At 40.5% G+C, this 21573-nt stretch overlaps 3 protein-coding genes across 3 annotated transcripts; 2 read left to right on the top strand and 1 right to left on the bottom strand.

Annotated features, from left to right (window-relative positions):
* Positions 1 to 562: 562 nt before the first annotated feature.
* On the bottom strand, positions 563 to 3779 carry cfap210 (cilia and flagella associated protein 210). Its single transcript, XM_069663796.1, has 9 exons — positions 3731 to 3779; positions 2647 to 2846; positions 2372 to 2545; positions 2092 to 2297; positions 1839 to 1995; positions 1619 to 1758; positions 1349 to 1541; positions 1022 to 1186; positions 563 to 916 (listed from the first exon to the last, which is right to left on the bottom strand). The coding sequence occupies exons 1-9, from the start codon at positions 3777 to 3779 to the stop codon at positions 563 to 565; spliced, it is 1638 nt and encodes a 545-aa protein (XP_069519897.1).
* Positions 3780 to 5200: 1421 nt separating this feature from the next.
* phgdh (phosphoglycerate dehydrogenase) lies at positions 5201 to 10865 on the top strand. Its single transcript, XM_069663349.1, has 12 exons — positions 5201 to 5417; positions 6955 to 7106; positions 7177 to 7242; positions 7337 to 7391; positions 7550 to 7648; positions 7735 to 7867; positions 7953 to 8101; positions 8240 to 8392; positions 9325 to 9463; positions 9703 to 9830; positions 9918 to 10137; positions 10432 to 10865. Exons 1-12 carry the CDS (start codon positions 5280 to 5282, stop codon positions 10584 to 10586), a joined length of 1587 nt encoding a protein of 528 aa, XP_069519450.1. The 5' UTR covers positions 5201 to 5279; the 3' UTR covers positions 10587 to 10865.
* Positions 10866 to 12374: 1509 nt separating this feature from the next.
* klhl23 (kelch-like family member 23) lies at positions 12375 to 15633 on the top strand. The gene is made up of 4 exons (XM_069663525.1): positions 12375 to 12560; positions 12731 to 13962; positions 14715 to 14867; positions 14943 to 15633. The coding sequence occupies exons 2-4, from the start codon at positions 12738 to 12740 to the stop codon at positions 15251 to 15253; spliced, it is 1689 nt and encodes a 562-aa protein (XP_069519626.1). The 5' UTR covers positions 12375 to 12560; positions 12731 to 12737; the 3' UTR covers positions 15254 to 15633.
* The last annotated feature ends 5940 nt before the right edge of the window (positions 15634 to 21573 follow it).

Here is a 21573-nt window from a genome sequence, read left to right as displayed (position 1 = left end):
GCAATTGATCTCAATCATTATTAGCATCCAAAATCACAATAATCAACAGTGATAACAGGAAATTCACACTCATGCGTCTTATTGTCAGGGCTGATTAATCGCTCTGTACAGCTTGGCCAGAGTCAGTATTTAAACCCGAATGAATCATCTCTGCTCTGCATAGTTTATATACACAGAATGCAGCATTCATACAAATACATGTGTGCAAAGTCATTCCCTACTTACTATATAGTGGAGCACAACAACCTGAAAGTAATGCACCATCATACGGTGCTCAAACAGGACAAAATAAATAGCGTCCATGGTGCGGGGAGTGTGATCGGCAAAGGCAAATCGATGACAGCACTGGGACACTCCATGGACGCTATTTAAGCTCATTATGCGGTGGGTCTGGGTTGGAAAAAGTTTTGCAGCACTCGATCTGCATATGATTATGCAAAATAACGACAAGTATAAAAAATCCCAATCTACCATTCAACACTGAGTAATGGAGTTGTTTTAGACGCAGCATTTGTCTAAATATTTTCAGGTTGTTACTAAAACAGGATGTTCAAAAGAGACCTCACCATGTGAATCCAAGTCTCCTCTTAGCGTCTTGAATATCTGCGGCCTCATTAAGCTTCTTAATGTTCTGGGTAACCCCTGACACATACTGAGGCATTTGAGCACCAGTGCAGTCCTGAACTAGGTAACTAGGTCTGACTCCACCAGAAACGGGGCCGAGCCCTCCTCCGATCCCTTCTCTTGCAGCTTTGCAAAGCGGAAACACATTTCTCTGAGCCTTCGCCGCTGCACCGATGACTTGCTGCGAGTACTGCTGAAACTTGTTTTCCTCTTCAGCGATGAGTTCTGCGTTCAGCACTTCAAACTGGTATTCATCTTTCTTTAAACGCTGATGTCTGGCAATTTTGTCAGCCTGTATTGGAAGGATGAAAGAGAAATGTCTTCTTTTAGAGGCCCAAAACAAAACCAAAACTATTCATATGTGTAATGATGAGGTGGAGGTAGTTTTGAACATTACCATTTGCATTGCATTAAAGTCTTGTAATTTTTTTCCATCTTCTTTGATCCTCTGAGCCTTCCGATTCTGTTTCTCAGAAAATATTCTGTCGGCTTCTTTCTTGGCCTGAAGGGCGTCTCGGGTGTTCTGTTCAGCTATCTTGTCCCGTTGCTCCTTTTCTTGTCTCTGATGACAGACAGTTTGTGTTACAGATGTGTTAGCAATTTGTTAGCTGGTACTGGATAATACAAGATTTCATAATAGAAGACATTACTCTACAAGTCCTTTGAATCCACAGGTTATAACCCCACATAAATGACCCAGGTGCAGCTTCTGAACTTGTGTTACCATCAATTCCCTGTGTGCAGCGATCAACTTCAATGCAGTAACCCTCCTCTCATGCTCCTCCTGCTGCTGCTGAGCTTGTTTTGCCTCCTGCTCAGCCACAGCCTTTGCGATCCTTTCCTCTTCACTGGTAGTTTGCTCCTGTTGTGTTACCGTCAGTTTGTTCATGATCCTCTCTCTGCGCTCCTGGGCCTCACTGAGGAATAACAATAACACATACATATAACTGTGACAACTAAGGATCTATTTTACTGCTGTTATTCTTGGCCTTACTTAAACAATTCTTTTTCTCTGTCTTTCCGCAACTTCATCATTTTTTGTTTTGCAGAGAGAAAAAGTTTCCTTTGCTGCTCCTCTGCTTCTTGTTTTTGCGCATCTGCCGCTCTCATGAGGTCCCTGTTGGTGAGATGTTCCTGCAAAGACAAACACACGAACGTGAATGTGTGTGCGATAAAATAAGGATGCAAGATAACCTGTGCTGCTAAGACCCTACCAGGTGGGCTTGCAACAGGTCTCTCTTCTGCTTTGCTTCTCTCTCTTCCTCCATTCTTTGCTCCCACTGATAGAGCTCTAGAAGCTGTTGGGTTGCCTCTTCCTCCTTCTTGATTTCTATCTTCTGTTGCTCCCTCACTAGCTCTTTTTCCTTAATCCTAAAGAAAAAGGTATCATATTCTCATTTTTTTTGCATCTTCTTTAGCTCTTGTTTGGAATTCAAAGCAGCTTATCGAGTCTGGTGTGAGACCTACTTGTTTTTCAGGTCCTCTGCAACAGCCCGTCTCTCAAGCTTTTTCCCAACGGCTTTCTCCTGCTCTTTTCTCAAAGCCTCGTCCTCTCTGGTCCGAACCATGTTTATGAATTTTTTGTCCACATCTTTGTTGGCGCTCTGGATTCTTTGCTTCAGTTCAATCTGAGCCTCCCTCTCCTTCAGCACCTCCGTCAGCAAGAGAGCACGCTGTGGAAGAAGTAACAGTAGGTCATTATCATATTACAAACACCAGAGAGACGGTAATCTCAAGCCAAACTTACATGTAAGCCTTTAACACGGTCTGTTTGATAATACAGCTGAGTCTTTGCTTTTTCAACGGCCTCTTTCCGCTTCTGCTCCTTATATTCGGCCTCTTCTTTGTCAATTTGCTTCCTTTTCTCCTCCTCAATCTCTTCCCGGATCTTCTTCGCCTCTAGCTTTTTTTGCCTTTGACCCTTTAAATAAATGTAAACATCCAATGTGTTAACCTGCAGTATAAGTAGTGCTTTTTGCCACTTAACAAGCACATCTTTTTATCCATGTGCAGACAACTTACAGCGATGGTATTGGACCACGTTTTCACCATCTCCTTCGATTGCAAATGCAGATTTTCTCTCTGTTTTGCCTCCTCCTTCATGCTCTCCTTGTCTTTATTAGTTTGGTTCAGTTCATCTTGAATCCTTCGCCATTCAGCCTTGGTTAGGACGGCGACTTGTTGGAGGTCTTGTGGCTGGATCATCCTGTTGGCATCATCAGCTGAAACCACTTTAAAAAATATAAAAAAGTAAGAAAGACCTCTTTTATGCCAAACTCTAGAATCCACTCTTTTTAAGGGCATTGAAAAGTCATCTGAATTTTTTTATGTAAGTGGTCCTGACTTAAAGGAATATCCTTTTGCATAACAAGAACACTTTTTTGTACCTTAGATGGTGGTTTTCAGGTATAGACTGTAATAATTAATACAGAAAATCACACTTTTTACTATGTATTATATAATATACACCATACTGCCACCATATTATGTGTTGCCATATCAATATCATTTTTATCAATTAAGTGACTGAGTTGCATAGTTTTTTACCTTACTGTTTAAATGTAACACTAACAGGAAGATATGAGGGAGAGCTTAAAGCTTATTCTGATATATTCATTTTACAATAAATACAATTCAATTCAATTTAAACATCGATTTAAATGTAATAAATGCATTTGTTTCTGCTCTATTAGAATTATTTATTGGGATTCTGAAGACAAATTGGAAACAGCATCGACAGAAAATATGAGTAAATACTCAAATACACAATCATAGTCATACGTTTCTTTATGGGGAAAGGTATGGGGAATTTGGATCCTTCTATTTCCAGAACATAACTGCAAAGGTAATACTGGAAAAATATGTAAAATAAAGATTTACACAGGAAGTTGTATTCTTTTGAAGAGAAAAGATGCATGGAAATTAAGCAACTCCTGAGTTTTCAGAGCTTCTCTTACACTATTCAGATATTTATTTACTGTTGCAGAATTTTAGCCTACTGTTGCCGTTAATATATTACCTATATGGTCAGCTAGCAACAGGAGCTAGGTTACGAACAGAAAGGTTAGCTAAGCTAAACCAAAACTACTTTTTCTTTTGATCTCACCTCTCCTACTGGAGCCTCTTCGTCGGCCGTACTGAACCACAGAAGCCATTGAAATCTATTTATTATATTACGTACAAATTAAAAACTGACAATAAAAACTTTTACTGTAGCTAGCTTTAACTCGTACCAGGTAACATTCAGCTCTATCTGTTGCGTTGTATCCAGGCAACGCTTAAGCTAATCATAAGCATTTCTGCTGATGGACTGCAGGGGGCGCTGTGTGCTCCAAAAGTTCCTGTTTCAATGTAACATCATAGATGTAAAACAGCTGCAGTGCAAACTGTGTTACAAACGAAAGTCCTGCATTCAAAGTGTTAAAAAATATTCAGTATTAGGTTTAGAATATAGCCTGATAAAAACACAAAAGGTTAAAATAACTTACTTTAATGTAGAATGACCTATTTGAAAATAGTGTTTATTGTTTGATTTGATCATAATAACGATTATTATTTACGGCTGAGAAGTTTAATCTATGGCATCGAGAAATTTTATTTCATTTTGTATTCATCATATGAGATTAAAAAATAAAAAACTGTCAGAGAAAGGTTTGCAGTAAAAAGTGAAAAAAAACTGTCACCTAGAGTGGAGAAATAATATAAAGTTGCATAAAATAGGACCCCTGTGCTGAGGGAGAGGGACCAATGAAAAATGACAGAACATGAAAACCTGGAACCATGACACATTAAGACAAAAACACATGTGAAGATGAACATTTTGTGAAATTGAGGCCTTGAAGTTAATCCAGCCATTGAGTCATATGACCAAAGTCACATGACAACAGATTTGATTTGTTGCAGGACTCCTATCGATTCATGTTCTAGTTCTGTTTAGAGTAAAACAAGCAGGGAAACAAACAAGATTCTGCTTACAAACTACAAACAGTTTAAAAAGTAGTGTTTAAAGCAGATATACTGTAGGACTGTGACAGTCAGGTCAAACTACTCAGCTGGCTCTAAGACAAGGGGGCCTGTCATGTGCGGCCTAATGAGTCAGGTGATGAACGGCGTCTGGTAAATTAGGAGTGGGCAAAATGGACTCTCCTGAGCCTCTGGTGTTAAATAAGGGCAGATATGAACATGTTTAATATTGCTTACAGGGCAAATAAAGCATTTAAACAAATCACATATTATAGGTATATATTCTACAGGTGAATAATAATGTAGCCTAACACTGAATGGGGTGTCTTCCTGCATGATAAGTATTTTGAAATGTAATAGCAGATAATATTTCAGCCCTTTTATATGACACTGTAATGAAGGACTTGAGTGAGTTTTGTAAAATAAATAAACAAGCTCTTTATGGCTTTATAATCGTATCAAACTGGTCTCAGCATTTGCCAAAACTGCTCTCCATCCTGGATGGCCTTCTTTATGTGACGTCAGAGCAGGCGATGCACGAGAGGCGGGTTTACTCTGAAAGGGGGCTGTCTTAAATCAGAGATAACCATTCAAAACCAACAGAGGGAAAATAACTTCCCGTGTCCATCATATTACTTCAAGAAGGCATCAGCAGCCGACCAGCAGCACCGCTTGCCCACAGAGCTACCAAGATGGCCCCTATCTCCATCAAGACGGTTTTAATCAGTGAAAGTGTGGACCCTCGCTGCAGGGCCATCCTGGAGGAAAATGGCATCCGAGTGACGGAGAAACAGAACATGAAGAAGGATGAATTAATCGCGGAGATAAAGGTAAGATTAGCACCTAGTATTGCACAATTTCCTTCACATGCACCGGGTGTGGTTTGATTCATGTCTTCTACGCAACATGCTCTCGTTTGCCGATCATGTAGAAAGTTTGTTCGCTTATGCAAGCATCAGTTGAAAAGCGAGTGGGTTTTTTTGCCCCCGCACTTGTGGTAGGGGAAACATTATAAAGGACACGCAGCACCTGTGTTTTCTCATTCGAAATTTAATGAAAGACGTGTGTACTTTCCTATTTGGCTAAGTACTTATGCTTTCCCTCTGAGCCGGACACGTTTCTGCCAGACTGGGGTGACAGAATTGATTGTAGTGTAAGTACCGCCCCTTGTGAAGCTGATGCAACTCATCCCAGACTTTAACCATTCTCCCATCACTCTCTGTGAGTACCACATGCAGCAGGCTTTTAACAGTTTAATGCAGAATATCTGCAGGGAGCAGAATTTTAACTCTTTTTAAAGCAACAAACCTCCTCTGCTTATCCCCCAACCCATTGTAAGACGATGAAGAAGGGTATATATGAGTAAAAATGGAATACATAATTCCTCATTTGATTTTACTAGTGTTTTAACACCTGGAAATAAGAACCTTATATTTTCACTGCTGTACAATAAGCCCTTTTAAATATAGAGGGGGAGCCCAGAATTGCAAATTACACACTGGCTTTTAGCATTTTTGTTGAGCACTTCAGGTTCTCCTAACCTACACGCTTGAAAGGGGAGGAAGACTGGAGCAGTTCAAGTGGAGCTGGATTCATTTATACTAAAACTTGTTATTAATTCATAAGAAAAAAACGTCTTAGCTTTGTTCACACTGGCTTTTTACAATAAAACCAATAGGGGTAAATATTGTCTTGTCTTATCTTAGTGGAGCCTTCAACTTGACCTTATTTAAGGTATAATAAAATTGGGAAAAGAGGCGTTTTGTCCCATAATAATACTGGAGGATAGCTTCTGTATTAATGCTACCTTTCGCTTACTTCTTAAAAGGGGACTGTCAAATTACATCCAAGTAAACAAAACTAGTTTAACCGTTCACTAACTGATTTGGGGAAAATCTCCACACTAACGAGCTGACACACATACACGTTGCCGCAGTTACAAAATGATTGTAGAGGCTTTAGCTCACTTTCACCGCTCCGGAGACGGTCTTGTTGACACAGGCCTTTGGGTGGGTCTGTATGTTTTTACACCACAAACAAACCAGAGCACCAGAGCCAGCCTTAAAGAGCCCGGGGAGGCGGTTTTGGTTGAGTTGACTGTACATTGTGTACACTTAAACTAAAATGATTTTAAGTATTAACGCTATTAAGTTTTAAGTATTAAGTTTGACACAATGCTGCTTTAGAAGTCAGGGCGACCAGATGAGGTAGAAATGATGAGTTTAATGACCATATCACGTCCGTTTAAATTGTGCTTTAGTGGTACAATTGAATAAAAACTCAATCAAAGTACCACAAAGTAACGAACACACAGTGAGTCTGTGGGCTTGAAGAAAAACTAATGGTATGTTTTTCTCCCTATTCCAGGACTACGATGGCCTTGTAGTGAGATCTGCAACCAAGGTAACGGCCGATGTGATCGATGCTGCTGATAATCTCAAAATCATCGGGAGAGCTGGGACTGGTGTAGACAATGTGGATGTCGACGCTGCCACCAAAAAGGGTATTATTGTCATGAAGTAAGTCTCCGTTCACTGCACATGTTTGGTTTGAATCACACTGTCCATTAACTGTGGTTTGTTTCCCCAGCACACCAAGCGGTAACACGATCAGTGCGGCCGAGCTGACATGTACCCTGCTGATGAGCCTCTCAAGGCAAGACGAATCATGTTTTTTATGGGCAACATGATCATGTCCTTTTTGTTTCTACTAATGCAAATGTGCCATAATTTTCCCATTCTGTTTTCAGGCATGTGCCTCAAGCTGCGATGTCAATGAAACAAGGAAACTGGGATCGCAAAAAGGTCAGCAGAGATTTTTTGTTTGGCCCTGTGGTCACTGAGAGACTGTGCACACAAAGCGATCACTGTCGCATGGTTGGCTTCATTGTTCAGCTCTTCATCGCTAATCGGATGTGACACCTCACAGTTTTTGGATCTTTGTTTTGCTTCCGATTTTACAGTTCATGGGTGCAGAGCTGTACGGAAAGGTACTCGGGATAGTGGGGCTCGGAAGAATCGGAAAGGAAGTCGCCTCAAGAATGCAGTCATTTGGCATGAGGGTAAGTAAAGGGATTATTCCTGACACTTCAAAGTGGTTAATTTCGCCTTTTAATATTTAGATGAAACAGATGCTCTCTTTTTTCAGACTGTCGGCTATGATCCAATCACTCCTCCTGAGGTGACAGCCAGCTGGGGGGTGGAGCAGATGTCCCTCGAGCAGCTCTGGCCCCTGTGTGACTACATCACTGTCCACACTCCTCTAATGCCCTCTACTGTCGGTGAGTTTAACATTGAATAGCTATCATGAGTACTACTAGCAAAGTATGTGTTTTTTTTAATTGTTTCTTTTTTCCCCTCCAAAAGGTTTGCTTAATGATGCATCATTTGCCAAATGCAAGAACGGCGTGAAGGTTGTGAACTGTGCACGAGGCGGCATCATCGACGAGGCCGCTCTCCTCAGAGCTCTGCAGTCCGGACAGTGTGGAGGAGCGGGGCTCGATGTCTTCGTGGAGGCAAGATTACTGGACCATGTCTTCACATTAAAAATCTAACTTTGCACATTACAAGTCCCTTTAAATGACTACAGGGAATTGTTATTAATAACATGTTGCTCTGAAACTTACTTAATGCGTTTTTGTTTTTTTTGGCAGGAGCCTCCTAAGGACCGCTCATTGATCGAACATCCCAATGTCATCAGCCTTCCTCACCTGGGAGCGAGCACCAAGGAGGCTCAGGCTCGCTGTGGGGAGGACATCGCTCTGCAGATTGTGGACATGGTGAACGGCAAGAAGCTGGTTGGAGCAGTAAGTTCTATTTTGTGTTTATGTACCTTTTTAAAACTTTTCAAACTCTGTCCAATCATGCTATTATGGGGAGCTAATGCCATTATGGTAGGAAAAAAATGCAGACCACATAAAACACGTCATCTGGAGGAGGCCAGGGAGCTTGCTAAACTCAATTCGTCAATCTAGGACGCCCGCCTCTGATGTCATGCCTCGTTCAAAATCATCAGGTTTGAAATGTAGACTGCAGACCTGAAGATTTTTTTAGACTTACTCTGAGCCATTGCCTGCAGGGAAAACAGTAGTATGTCACTCCAGCGTCTCTTTCTGGAACGTTCCTTTCAGAGGGAGGGGCGCAATGCACGCTGGGTGTTGTAGGAATGTAGAATGGGCGAAACCACGTGCTGTTTGTACAACTTTCTCCACAGCTGTGGCGTCAATTTCAAATATTATTGCTTCTATGGATTATAGAGAACACCAGCTTTGACTGACAGCGGCTTTTTCCAGGGGCCAATCCTTTTGTGGTTGCAAGGATTTGAACACTGCTCTAAGTTAAAGTTGAAAATGACAGTTTTTAATTCCTTTCCCTGACATCTTTTCCTGAGACTCACAGGTAGAATATGAGACTCATCTATGCTGATAAGAGTTTATTTTGGCGCTAAACTGAAAAAATGAACTTAAAGTCTTTAGAATATTAAAGGAACCATCATAAATATAAAAAGAACTCACAAAGACACCATCGCAACTGTAATAAGGGTCTCCAAAGACGCTGGTTTGTTTTAAACAAACTTCATTTACCTGCAAGCTGAACAAAGGCATGGCCTTTCATTAAAACCATAAGTAGTATCAATATTATTAGAGGCGGTGAGATGGGGATCATCTATTCTTAGGATTCACGATCACACTGAGTCCTTAAAAGTAGACTCTTTCCATGTCTTCTCCTTTTTTTGTAGGTAAATGCACAGGTTTTGGCCAGCACATTCTCCCAGGAATCCCACCAGCTGATCAAACTCGGGGAAGCAGTTGGAGCCGTGCTGCAGTCGTGCACTACTGCTGAGAAGCCGTTCAGTCATGTCCAAATCACTACTCAAGGTTAAGTCACTAGTCTAACCAGTTTGTGGTAAACGATGGCCTAAAGAGGGGGGAGGATAATGGTGTTCTTCCTCCCTCTGGTGGTATGACTGTGAAACAGCAACTGTGCTTGTTACAAGGGGCAAGCCAGACTGCTGTATATGAGCTAACGATGCAAATTTATGAAGATGCACTTTATTTGAAAAACAATTTTGCTTTAAAATGTCTAATACTGGAATAAACATTTGTCTTCAAACCAGGTGATTGCATGAAGTCCTCCACTGGTTACATGACTTCTTCAGTCCTTGTTGGACTCCTGAACCACAAATCTGGCTGTTGCCCGAACCTCATAAACGTACTGAGCCTTGCCAAGGAGTCTGGAATCACGGTACAACATTGACTCTCTCATGCAAAAACATTGCATGACGATTATAAGCATTAGAATATTCTAAATCTGTGTGAACTGACTCCTCAGGTAAACCAGAGCCACTGTGTGTCCGACGGGGCCAGCGGTGTGTGTAAGGTGGAGATCATGTCCAACAGCTGCAGCTACAAAGCAAGCGGTTCCGTTCAAGGTGGTGTGCCGGTGCTGCTGGCGCTGAGTGACAGTGTGTTCAGACAGCCGGTGTCTCTCACTGGAAATCTGCTGTTCTTCAAGGCCTCTGCTAATCCTCAGCTCCTCTCCTCAGTGGCTGGTAAGAAACTATCCGTAAAGGTTAAGGGGGAGTTGTTTGCATAAGGCCATAACTGAAAGCTACAACAGGTTGATCTCTGTTTTAACACACTCTGGATGAACATAGCTTTAGTGTAGCAGTGGAACATAACAGCCAAATGTATGTAACTTAAAGCAGCTAAAAGGAAGATTTAGGTGATCATTATGGTTCAAGTGGTTAGGCGAGGTTGTTGAGTTATGATCTCTATGGAATAAGCAGCAGTTATTTTCACCTTAAATCACACCTATTTTCTCTCTTTGATTGTTCTTTGTTTAGGACGTCTGGCCGCAGAGGGAGTGGAGATTGAGTCCTTCAGTGCTCCCGCAGACCGCACCGGGGATCTGTGGTTCTGTGTCGGGGTGTCCTCCCTGCTGAGTGACCTCGGTGCCTTGAAGCCTCTGGTGAAGGAGGCAGCGCAGCTCACCATTTAGATGACAGCGGCAACGCTTTTCTAAATCTCAAAGTTCTCACAAGAGTCTAACATGTTTAACCTTGGTCCCTACGTTTACAACTAACAACTATAGAAGTTGATCTTTTGATAACATTCCAGTGTTTAGACAGTTTACATGCACTTTGTTTAAGTAAAAACTTAATGAAATGTTTCTGTCGTGTGCTGTTCGTTTTTTTGTTTGATCCTTTTCAGCAGAGATGTCAAATACTGAATAAAAAGTACACTTACGATAAAAACTGTAAGAACGCTTTTAAAGAAATGACAACTGAGTGTTTTTTCCCCCTTTAGTTAACTTTATAATTTCACCTCAAGTTGACAATCTGTGAAGCACAAATGTACAGTTCAAATACAAATACAACAGCCCTGCAACATAACCTAAGAATCCAGTTTTGTAGAGATTTATTTCAGCTCTATTAAATGTTAATGAGCTAATTTGAATAACGTAAGTAGCTACAAACTATTACTACAACTCTTATTTATTATATTATTTATTCTTCATAGTATTTTCCATTATATAGAGATGGAGCTAATTTTATTTATAGGTAGCTAATAATTACTACGACAACTGTAGCTGTGTTTTATAATATTAGACATTATACAGGGGTACTTTTCTTTTAATTCAACCTTTTATTTACTGATCTCGTTAAGAGGAGGGGTCTCACTCTAGAGAGGGACCCGGTCAAGACAACAGCAGCATATATCAGTGCTCATGACAGCTAATAAGGTTTTTATGCAAAAGAAGCTCATAAGTTTGATACAGCTTTAAGTATTGAATCCTGATACCAACATTTCTTATGTTGTATATGAAAGAACCCCTTTGCAATGGTCTGGCCTTGCATACCAATCCTCTTCACTTTTAAATTAGTACTTAAAGCTCCTCTGAGAAACTTTTATTTTTGTGTTGATTTTGGCGCCCCCTTTGGACAAAGCCATACCTCTTATTTCTTAGCTGATTTTATCCTGTACATGCTTAAGTGGTGGTTTTTAACAAAAAAAATTCTTATCCTGCTTTCTTTAACAGACATGTGAATCACTCACTTTAAATGTTTGCCCTGGACAATGTAAACAAAGGCAGCCTGCAGTTTATCGCTTCATCTGACACCTACCTCCTGCCAGCAGTTTCAGGTATTAAAAATAACTATAGAAATAATCTTGTCGCTGATAGTCTTGTTTGCTTTTGTTGGTCATAAAGAAGCATCAGACTTAATTTCGGTCCGTTTGATAACCAGCTAAAAACTCGCAGGGGCTTTAAATCCAACTTTCACTGAAATAAATGCTTAAAGGATTTGAAAACGCTATTCACCACTGTTTTACACACGTACTTGTCTAATGTTTCAAGCGTCGTTACACTCTCTTTTTCGTTGACATTTAATGTAAAGTCTTTGTAAATTACTCCAGAGCAGCTCATGTGGTCTGAGATCTTGTGCAGGCATGAATATTGTGCACTGTGCTGGTAATCCTTGTTAGGATTAGGTAAAGCCTTGGCCACCCTGGAATTGGGTTCAAAATGCCATGGCAACGCCAAGAAAAGGGAGAAAACATGAATGGCGAACAGTGGCTTCATGTTGTGCTGCACTGAAGACGATGCTTATTTGTATAAGATTTGTATTCTGTTAGCGTTGTTGCATCGCCAGTTACGTGCACCAATGCGCCGTCCGCGAATGCATCACGGGACTGTGTGAGGATTGAGGTTATATTTAGACTCGGAGAAAAAAATATCGGTGTTGGGGGTGATTCCTCTTGAATGGTTGCTTGGTTTTGTCAAGGACCTGCTGCAGGAGAAAAAGAGGAGGAGGAGGAGGGGGATGGCCGATGCGCAGGAATACCAAAATAGGATCGAGCTGCGTGCGACTGTCCTGCACGAGCTAAATTAAGGTTCATGTGTTGTGGAGAAGAGAGGACAGAGCTGAATGAGTGTGGACAGCAAGGGTCATTCATGGGAATAAGGTCGAAGGTAAGTCTGTAGTTTTTCTTGCTTTTGTAAGCCTTTTATTTACGAATTAAAGGGTCAACAAAGGGACATTCGCATTGCAATTAATTATAAATGGGAACGTGACCCCTTGATATTGCTTTGTTGTCCATACAGCAGGTCATATGATCACTGCCATGTTTTCATCCCTCCAGATATACAATGTCACATAACCACAGTGAGATCTACACATACGACTTCTGTGATGGAGACCACGCAGCAGAGCTCCTGGACGCTCTCAGGCATTTCTACATCAGTGGTATGTTCACGGACGTTTCCCTGCAATGTGGAGACTCCGGCCAGGTGTTCAACTGCCACAAGGCACTGCTGTCAGCCCGCAGCTCCTATTTCAAAGTCATGTTCACAGCTGATATGAGGGAGAGGTCCAACAGTGTCATCAAACTCACCGGGGTGGATTGTGTCGTCCTGGGTGCTCTGGTGAACTATGTGTACACGGCTCAGGTGTGCATCACTGAAAGCAACGTGCAGAGCCTGCTGGAGGCTGCAGACCTGCTTCAGTTCCTCTCTGTGAAACAAGCATGTGAGGAGTTTCTCATTCGCCTCCTGGATGTGGGAAACTGCCTCGGCATGCACGCTTTTGCTCAGCTGCATTTGTGTCCCAGCCTGGAGAGGGAGGCCCGCAGAGTGATGCTGAGCAGGTTCACAGAGCTCATTCTGCAGGAGGAGTTCTTTGAGCTGGATCATGAGAGGGTGAGGTCAGTTTTAGCTGCTCAGAACCTCACCGTGCAGAGGGATGAAGTGTTGATTGAAGCTGTATCCAAATGGGTGAGCTATAACTTGGATAACCGTGTGCACAATGCTGCAGACTTGCTGCGCTGCATTCATCTGGAGCTGGATGAGAGATGCTTCAAGGCTACTTTAGAGGTGCACCGGCAAAGCTTAGTACACAGTGAGGGAAAACTAAAATCTGTGATTATTCAGGCTTTAAGGTCCAATGGCAAGGAGATGTCTGCAGGCAGAAAAATGTCATCAAGCATGTACGTCATCGGTGGATACTACTGGCACCCGCTTTGTGAAGTCCACATCTGGGATCCTATCAGCAACACCTGGGTGCAGGGAAAAGACATGCCTGACCCTGCAAGAGAGAGCTACAGCGTCAGTTTACTGGGAGCAAATATCTACGTGACAGGTGGCTACATGACAAACACCGTCGAGGCTCTGGACACAGTCTCTGTGTATAACTGTGACTATGATGAATGGACCGAGGGTTGCCCCATGATCACAGCAAGATACTACCATTGCTCCATTGCTCTGCATGGCTGTATTTACGCCATCGGAGGCTATAGAGGAGGAGCGCCGGAGCAAGACACAGAATTTTATGATCCGTTGAAGAAGAAATGGTTTCCTGTGGCCAAAATGATCCAAGGTACGCACGACACGAGCTCCTCAAGACCTGTTAGTTAGAATTTGTGGTAAGATTGTTTCCATAGTCAAAGTTTATTCATGCACCTTGTTGTGTTCACGCAGTTAATAGGAAACGCAACACAACAAAGGGAGGTCAAAGGTTCACCCTTGACCTTTGGAACAGCTGTTTGACAAAACAATCCAAACAGAAGGTCTTCTTTCTCAGAAAATTTGTTTTTTCATAATTTTTACAACTAAAATTTGCACAACTAAAATGTCTAGATTAACACTAGATCACTGGAATTGGTTATTGTGACACACCTACAGAGAATTATCTTCCAACTCTTCCAACACATTTTAGCGTCTTTCAGCTCATTGTTTATGTTTGACCGCGCAGTTTCCCAGAACCAGGCAGCTGGTTGTAGCGCTAATAAAACCCGCTGTTTGCTACCTGCAAAGCACCAGAAGACAGTAAGCCAGCTGGTGCATATAATAATTAGCAGCTAAATAGCCAGTATTTAAAACAGGAGTTGGTAGAGACCTAAAACTGAGCTAAAAGAGAGTGAATATTTGGCTTGCTTTTGCCCAGGTGCCCAGAAAAATACTCCAAATGAATGTTAATGTTGCTCCCAATCTGCTGAATGATAAGCAATTTGTGTGCTAGCAAGTTTTCCACATGACCTCTAGGTGATATTATGTGAGGTTTGAGTCAATGACATTTATTGATGCAAGTGATTGATCAGCTGACACCTTTAACCTCTGTTTCCTTCGCAGGTGTAGGAAATGCCACAGCCTGCGTAATGGGAGATAAAATCTATGTGACTGGAGGCCACTATGGATACAGAGGAAACTGCACCTATGAAAAAATCCAAGTCTACAGGCCAGACGTCAACGAGTGGAGTATCTTTACAATAAGTCCCCATCCAGGTAGGAAAAAAGAGGAAGAGCCAGGATTTAATAAGGTGAATACTGTATTCTGATTCGTAATCCTCTGTTTTCCAGAGTACGGGCTGTGCTCTGTGTCTCTCAACAACAAGCTGTATTTGGTGGGTGGACAGACAACGATCGCAGATTGCTACGACACAGAGAGCGACGAGTGGAGACAAATATCAGTGATGAAGGAGAGGAGGATGGAGTGTGGGGCCTCGGTGATAAATGATTGTATTTATGTAACAGGAGGTTATTCCTACTCAAAGGGGACTTATCTGCAGAGTATTGAGAAATATGACCCTCAGCTGGACTCCTGGGAGATTGTGGGGACTCTTCCCAGCCCGACCAGATCACATGGATGTGTTTGTGTTTTCAGTGTTTAGTGTCAAAGCCTTATCAGGATTGTTGTCAATTTGTGCCAAATAGATGAAAAGCTGAACTGTGTTGCTGCACCATCTCACAATATGTCGTGTTCGGTATAGATCACTGATACACATTTACCAAACTGTGAATATAAGGAAGAACAAGCTTTTTACTTACAACTCAGGGGCTTTAAAGTTTGCAATTTAGTTTACATTCACTATTTCTGTTTTAATAGATTGAAAGACTAGAAAGTGAAAGAAGATCACCATCATTAAGTATATTAAATCAACTTTTATACACAGGATGGACGTCAGACTACTGATGTACCAGGGCATGCCAAACAGATTTTCGTCCACCAGGCCATTACTCGTTTAAATAAATTACTACCCTCATGATGTGATTTCTGCCTGAATACATCAGTGTGTTCCACATAAGGTACATTGGATTTTACGTTTAATAACACCTCATGTAAACAATCATATTGAGAGTTATGTTTGGCTGAATTTGTTTTTTACAATCATGTATGATTAGGAGCTTTTATATTGAGAGTCTGGGATTGTTTGTTCATTGCTTCTGGTTATAGTATAGGAGCATGGCAAAATTGATTTACTTAGAAAGTAATTGAGACAAATAAAAAAGGCAATATTTAAAGATGTATAATTGATGATGTATGATCACGATCTTAAAAGAATGAAATAATTATTAAGGGTAAAAATAGAAAAACAAACTGCAGGATGAAAAATGTGTTGCATATCTAGAGAATTTAGAAAAGGACACACTCTAGTGTTGATAACAGCTCATGACAGCAGTAACCAATAGACAAACAAAATAAAAAATATGTGCTAATACGTTTTTAAAAGGAAAAAAAAAGTGTAATTCTGATACATGTAAGATAAAATATATAAATAATAATTGACAGCAAGGAATTGACACAACACTGCGGCACTGCACCACAGCGGCTCCCTGTGGCTGTGACCACAATCACACTGATAATCTCATGTAGATACTGTAGCAGGTGTTGTGTCGAGTAATGCCTGCCCGCCGAGAATTGCATGCACCTCGCGCGAGCGCGCACCGCTCATTATAACGCGATCAACGGCTGTGTGCATTTTAAAAACGATGTCACTCTTCTCTGTGTGGGTTGATCAGTGATGAGAATTGATCTCAAGTCTATAGTTTATAAGCACTTTGTGTCATTTATGTTTTAATGATTCTGCAGAAGAAACTTTTTCTTAAACGATTGACTGAAACGTGTGTTGTGTTTTTAAATGCGCAAGAAACGCCAAACTCTGAAAGAGTTTAATTTGGCTGCTTGGCGTTCGGTGGTATTTTAGCCAATGTTATTATTAGGTTAATATCAACACCGTGGATTAAAGAAAAGGTGTGGATAAATTATTTGGCAGATGTGGTGCAATATTCTACCTGTCGAAATGAACTTCACCTCCTATTTAGCCCAGCTTTTATGTGTTACTTCACAGCTACAGAACTACTACAGCTCTTACTGTTGGTTACCAAAAAAAGTCCACAAAATAAGCTGGTAACAATGTTTGACCCTAAAGATTCTGTAAATGGACTTAATGGATGGATGCATAAAAACAGGGGGATGCATATTTGGCAAAAGAAAAATCTTTGCTGCCAGAAAATGTATCCATCCCTGTCCCCTTACAGAATCTTCAGGGTCAAACACTGTGACCTGCTCATATTCTGGTCTAAGCTAAATTAAAATTAAGAAATCTTTTACATGATGGGGTTAGGGTTAAATCAATGTTTTGTTTTTGATTTCACACTGTTGGGTGTGACTAAGAACTATGATTACAGTACCATAGTTCTCATTGGATGATGTGACAGTGTTGCAGGGACAATGATTAACACCTGTCCATCACTTGTTTGGTCATTAACTCAACTCCATTTAAAGTCTTAATCATGTTAACTTTACAAATTAATAAGCACATTTTTAAAAAAGTATCTCTGAATGTGGTTCTGCTTTGACTTTGCATACTTTAAAGGTTTAAGAGATGCATTATGAAGAGTTTTACAAAACTCAAGATACCATAAGATTATTGGTTATTGTAACCATATAAATTAATCACTCAAATATTTCTTTTACTGTATTCTTTATGAGCTAATGTCACCTCCCTTCTTTTCAATTTGTCATCTTATTTATAACATTAAATATTTTTCATACCAATACCAAGTCAGTTTCTAGTGACAATCTTATTTGTACAAATACCCTTCATTTCAACTTTCAGCTTTCAACATTAGCTCATATTTAACTTTCATGCAGTTTCACTTCATTCGTCCTGTGTGTTTTCATTTGTTCTCACTCACCTTCACTCATCACACTGCTCAGTACTGACATGCAGGTCGGCCATTTTTCTTTCATCTTTCTGAATACTTTGCAGGCTCGGCAAAAACTCTGTTTAGGGATCTTGCTGCCAGAAAGTTACATACAGTAAGTCTCTTTTTTATCTGAGACTCACTGAAGTCCACTGAGACTGCAGATATGTTTCCATACAAGATTAGCAAGAAAAAGCATGATATCTCAGCTGTTGTCAGCTTTTTCCTTTTTATACTGTTTCTGTTGCTTTCATGACGTCTCTGAAGGTTATTCATTGAATGTCATGCAATATTGTGGAGACACTGAAAATATCTTTGTGTTGATAACACTGTCATTAAAAACTCATAAAATCAACTTTCAGTTTCAATCAACCAGAATGTATATGTGCTTAACCTTTTATTCAAACCCTGCAGGATGACATATAGTATTTTACACTATCATTTTATGATTGCAACAATATGACAATATGAGTATTTACAATATTTGCAGTTTTATTTAGCAATAAATCAATCAATAAAGAAATCAACAATTAAATCAAGCAGTAAAGAAATCAACAAATAAATCAACAATTAAATCAACAATTAAATCAAGCAATAAAGAAATTAATAAAGAAATCAACAATTAAATCAAGCAATAAATCAATCAATAAAGAAATCAACAAATAAATCAAGCAATAAATCAATCAATAAAGAAATAAAGAAGTCAATAAAATGTTGGCAGGAAGTCGATGATGTTGTTTCTCCTCCTGCTCAGGAGCTCGATCAGAAGTGGCGACTGTAAAAGACACAAGGAGACATAAGGTTGTAAGACTTGGAAGTTCAAAGAGTGGCATGTGAAACCCCTTCCCTTGTGGGTCACCCACGGGTGCAAATAAAACGTATAAGTACAAAGGGTTCAGACATCACACTGTCCAATTTCTGAAGGGAAATGTACATTACTTAAAGCAAAAAAGTGTGTACCAAATATTAAGTGTTAGTATTGATCGTGTTCCCAGGATTTTATTATAGCCTTGATTAAAAAAAGTTTTAATTGATAAAATCAGCTTTAAAATGTTAAGCATAAAAATCCCTCCCAAACTTTAACTAGGCCATGTTATGATTCTGCTCCCTATGGTTGAATATCTGAGTGTCTCGTCTGGCACAAATCCCTCAACTTATGACATACTGCATTTCAGGCAAACAATGAAGAGAGAAGTGTTGCTGCATCAATTCACTTTAGTACAACTTCGGTTTAAAATGTTTGAATATTGAGTATAATAAAAATACTTCTTTTAAAAGCACAACATTATAAATCATCCTCACAAATGCATCACAAAATTATTCTTAGCACTACCATTACTGCTCTGCAAATCAATTCATTTAAGATTATAAAATCTGTATCTCTTTCCTTTAAAGACCCTTTGATAGAAATATTACCGACATATCAGGATGCTACCTCAACTCTGAATTGCATCAGGTTTTGCTGTCACCAAGTGACCAGTCTTTGAACAGTGCGTCTGAGTACCCATCCCCTTGCTATGGTTGAGGAAAAGCCCAGCAGAAAGACTTCACTGCCCTCTAGTGGTAAAAAATGTAACATTCATGCAGCTCTATCTTCCATGACTCTAACCATCTATGTAGCTGAGTCTGTCATGTGACGAACATGGGAGAGAGAAGAAGTGCATACAGGGATATAGGAAAGTAAGAAGTCTATATTATAACTCTGTCTGTACCTGAGAAGTTTGAGCTTGATGGTGCTTTTTTTCGCTGCAGCATGTATGAAGGTGCTAGGAGGCAGGTCGGACAGGTCGGACAGGTCGTCATCAGGCACAACCTGAGAGGGGCAGAATGGGAGATATTTTGTTTGCAACATTTTTCATGAAAGAACTGGATCAGGAAAGCAAATTCGTCTCCTAAAACTAAATGTATCTGGTACAAGGCGAAAGACCGGAGTCTGTCTCACACACTTTGCCAGTCACTTGGAGCATAACGCCTACGGGTGGCTCCTAATCAGACTTATCGTCAGCCAGGAAATAGTCCAAAATGTAACCCATGACAAAACCAAACATGAACATTTGAACTCTTACTTGGTGTTTGTACTGATAGATAAGATACAATAAGATAAGCTAACATGCTGCTACCTGTAGCTTATTTTTTTACCACACAAAACAACAATGAAACAATTCCTTTAAAATGTCATTTTCTCATCAACAAAGCACAGTTTGGCGTACCTCAACAGCTCTCATCCTCTTTGCTGGCATTTCAGGTTGAGGCGAGCCTTTTCTCTTCTCGGCCGGTTGGGCTACACTGACAGCTGCTGCAACAGGAAGCTGGCGGCTCACTGTGGGCTTGACCTTGGTCTCTTCTTCAGGCGACTTCCAGCTCTGGTTTTCAGATTTAATTTCACAGAATCAATAGAGAAACTCAGACAGAACATCAACATGAATCATGGAGGATACTTCTCTTATCCATGATTGGATGGGTAAATGCAATAAAAATGGTGAGCCTACCCGGGTTTTTAGATCATTTTCAAAACCTGCCAATTCACGTTAATGCACCATTTTTAAGCAGCTTGATTCTATCATAATGCCATTTATATGGGGTCATAAATAACACAGGATACCCATGGCTCACCTAGACAAACCCCTTGTAAAGGGGGGTCTTGGCATGCCAATTTTCAACATTACTACTAGGCAGCGAGCTCCAGGGCTCTTTCATTCTGGAGGTGCAGAGGTGCAAGGACTGAAAGGTGCCCTTCATGGCTACAGTTAGAAGCTTCTGCTGCTAAAAGATCTTCACTTTGCACTCTTTTGTTTTCCGGTTCTGCCTTGGCTGACAAATCACTTATAATAAACTTTACCTTAAAGAATTCTTTATAAATATTCACCCAAATAAAAGTGGCTCATCAAACTCCCAATGATTTCAGACATGCTCCTTTATGTCAGAATCACACCCAGGCAGGAAATAGTCCAAAATATAACCCATGACAAAGCCAAGAACCATCATTTAGCACTTACTTACTTACTTACTGATTGATGAGATACAATAAGATTAGCTAACAGGCTGCTAGCTGCAGCTTTTTTGACACACAAACATAAGCTGTATCAATCTCTTCTAAATCTTGGCTAGCAGGCTAATTTGCTTGTTTCCTTAAATGTGAAAATTCCTTTAAAATGAAATTTTCTCATTATCAAAGCACAGTTTGGCGTACCTGGTCAACTCTGCTCCTCTTTGCTGGCATCAGAGGTTGAGGCCAGCCTTTCCTTTTCTCTGCCGGTTGGCCTGCGCTGACAGCTGCAGTGGCAGGAAGCTGGCGGCTCCCCGTTGGCTCGACCCTGTTGTGGGACCAAAACATTTTTTTTCAGAAAGAGGAAAGCACTAAAGCAGCTGGAAATAAAATATTAAAACGGTTTCCTCCCTCAAAGAGAACCACGGGCATGAATAAGAAGTACTCTCGCCCAAAGATGTCAGATTGTCTCCAAAAATGTCTGCAGTTGTTGCAGTTTCACTTTAACTTATCCCGTTATTTGCTCTGTGTACTCACCAGTCTGGATCCTGCTTGTTTGTAGCAGACGTTGTTTCCAGCGTAGAGAAATGCCTTCAAAACATAAGAGACAGAACAATTGCAACAGACAGCACAAGGAAACTGGAAGTATGATAAATATAGTAAGATTCAAGTCTTACTATATTTATCATACTTCCAGTTTCACTAATTGTTGAAGGAATTCATGATCAACATTTCAAGCAGGCCAGGCTGCACTACTTAGCAAAGATGGACACCTTTCTTCATCATATCATAACCATTTTAAAAGACAAAACCTGTGTTGACTTATGATCCTTGTGACCCCTGTGGATCTATTTTTATCCCAACAACGTAATATTCATAAATAACATCGGAGGCTGAGCACAACTCCCCCGCGCTGGTAACTACATCAGTAGCTGTACTATAAAAAAACATAATGCCTGTTCTGACCCTTTGATTGCTAAATTATTGTGTCATTGAAGATAAACAGATGAAATTAAT

The sequence above is a fragment of the Semicossyphus pulcher genome, unplaced genomic scaffold (genome assembly GCF_022749685.1).
Source record: "Semicossyphus pulcher isolate SPU_LCO1_2020_fin unplaced genomic scaffold, fSemPul1.0.p SCAF_15, whole genome shotgun sequence".
Lineage (NCBI taxonomy): Eukaryota > Metazoa > Chordata > Actinopteri > Labriformes > Labridae > Semicossyphus > Semicossyphus pulcher.
Note: the sequence above shows the minus strand (reverse complement) of the source record. Positions and strands in the feature narration are given on the sequence as shown.

Coding starts and splice junctions, on each gene's coding strand:
- cfap210 (XM_069663796.1), bottom strand. CDS start 3,779: ATGGCTTCTGTGGTTCAGTACGGCCGACGAAGAGGCTCCAGTAGGAGA. Junction 1,759..1,838: donor ACCTGTTGCAAGCCCACCTG/GTAGGGTCTTAG, acceptor TTGTCTTTGCAG/GAACATCTCACCAACAGGGA. Junction 917..1,021: donor ACTTTAATGCAATGCAAATG/GTAATGTTCAAA, acceptor CTTCCAATACAG/GCTGACAAAATTGCCAGACA.
- phgdh (XM_069663349.1), top strand. CDS start 5,280: ATGGCCCCTATCTCCATCAAGACGGTTTTAATCAGTGAAAGTGTGGAC. Junction 7,243..7,336: donor CTGCTGATGAGCCTCTCAAG/GCAAGACGAATC, acceptor TTCTGTTTTCAG/GCATGTGCCTCAAGCTGCGA. Junction 8,393..9,324: donor GCAAGAAGCTGGTTGGAGCA/GTAAGTTCTATT, acceptor CTTTTTTTGTAG/GTAAATGCACAGGTTTTGGC.
- klhl23 (XM_069663525.1), top strand. CDS start 12,738: ATGTCACATAACCACAGTGAGATCTACACATACGACTTCTGTGATGGA. Junction 13,963..14,714: donor TGTGGCCAAAATGATCCAAG/GTACGCACGACA, acceptor TTTCCTTCGCAG/GTGTAGGAAATGCCACAGCC. Junction 14,868..14,942: donor TACAATAAGTCCCCATCCAG/GTAGGAAAAAAG, acceptor TCTGTTTTCCAG/AGTACGGGCTGTGCTCTGTG.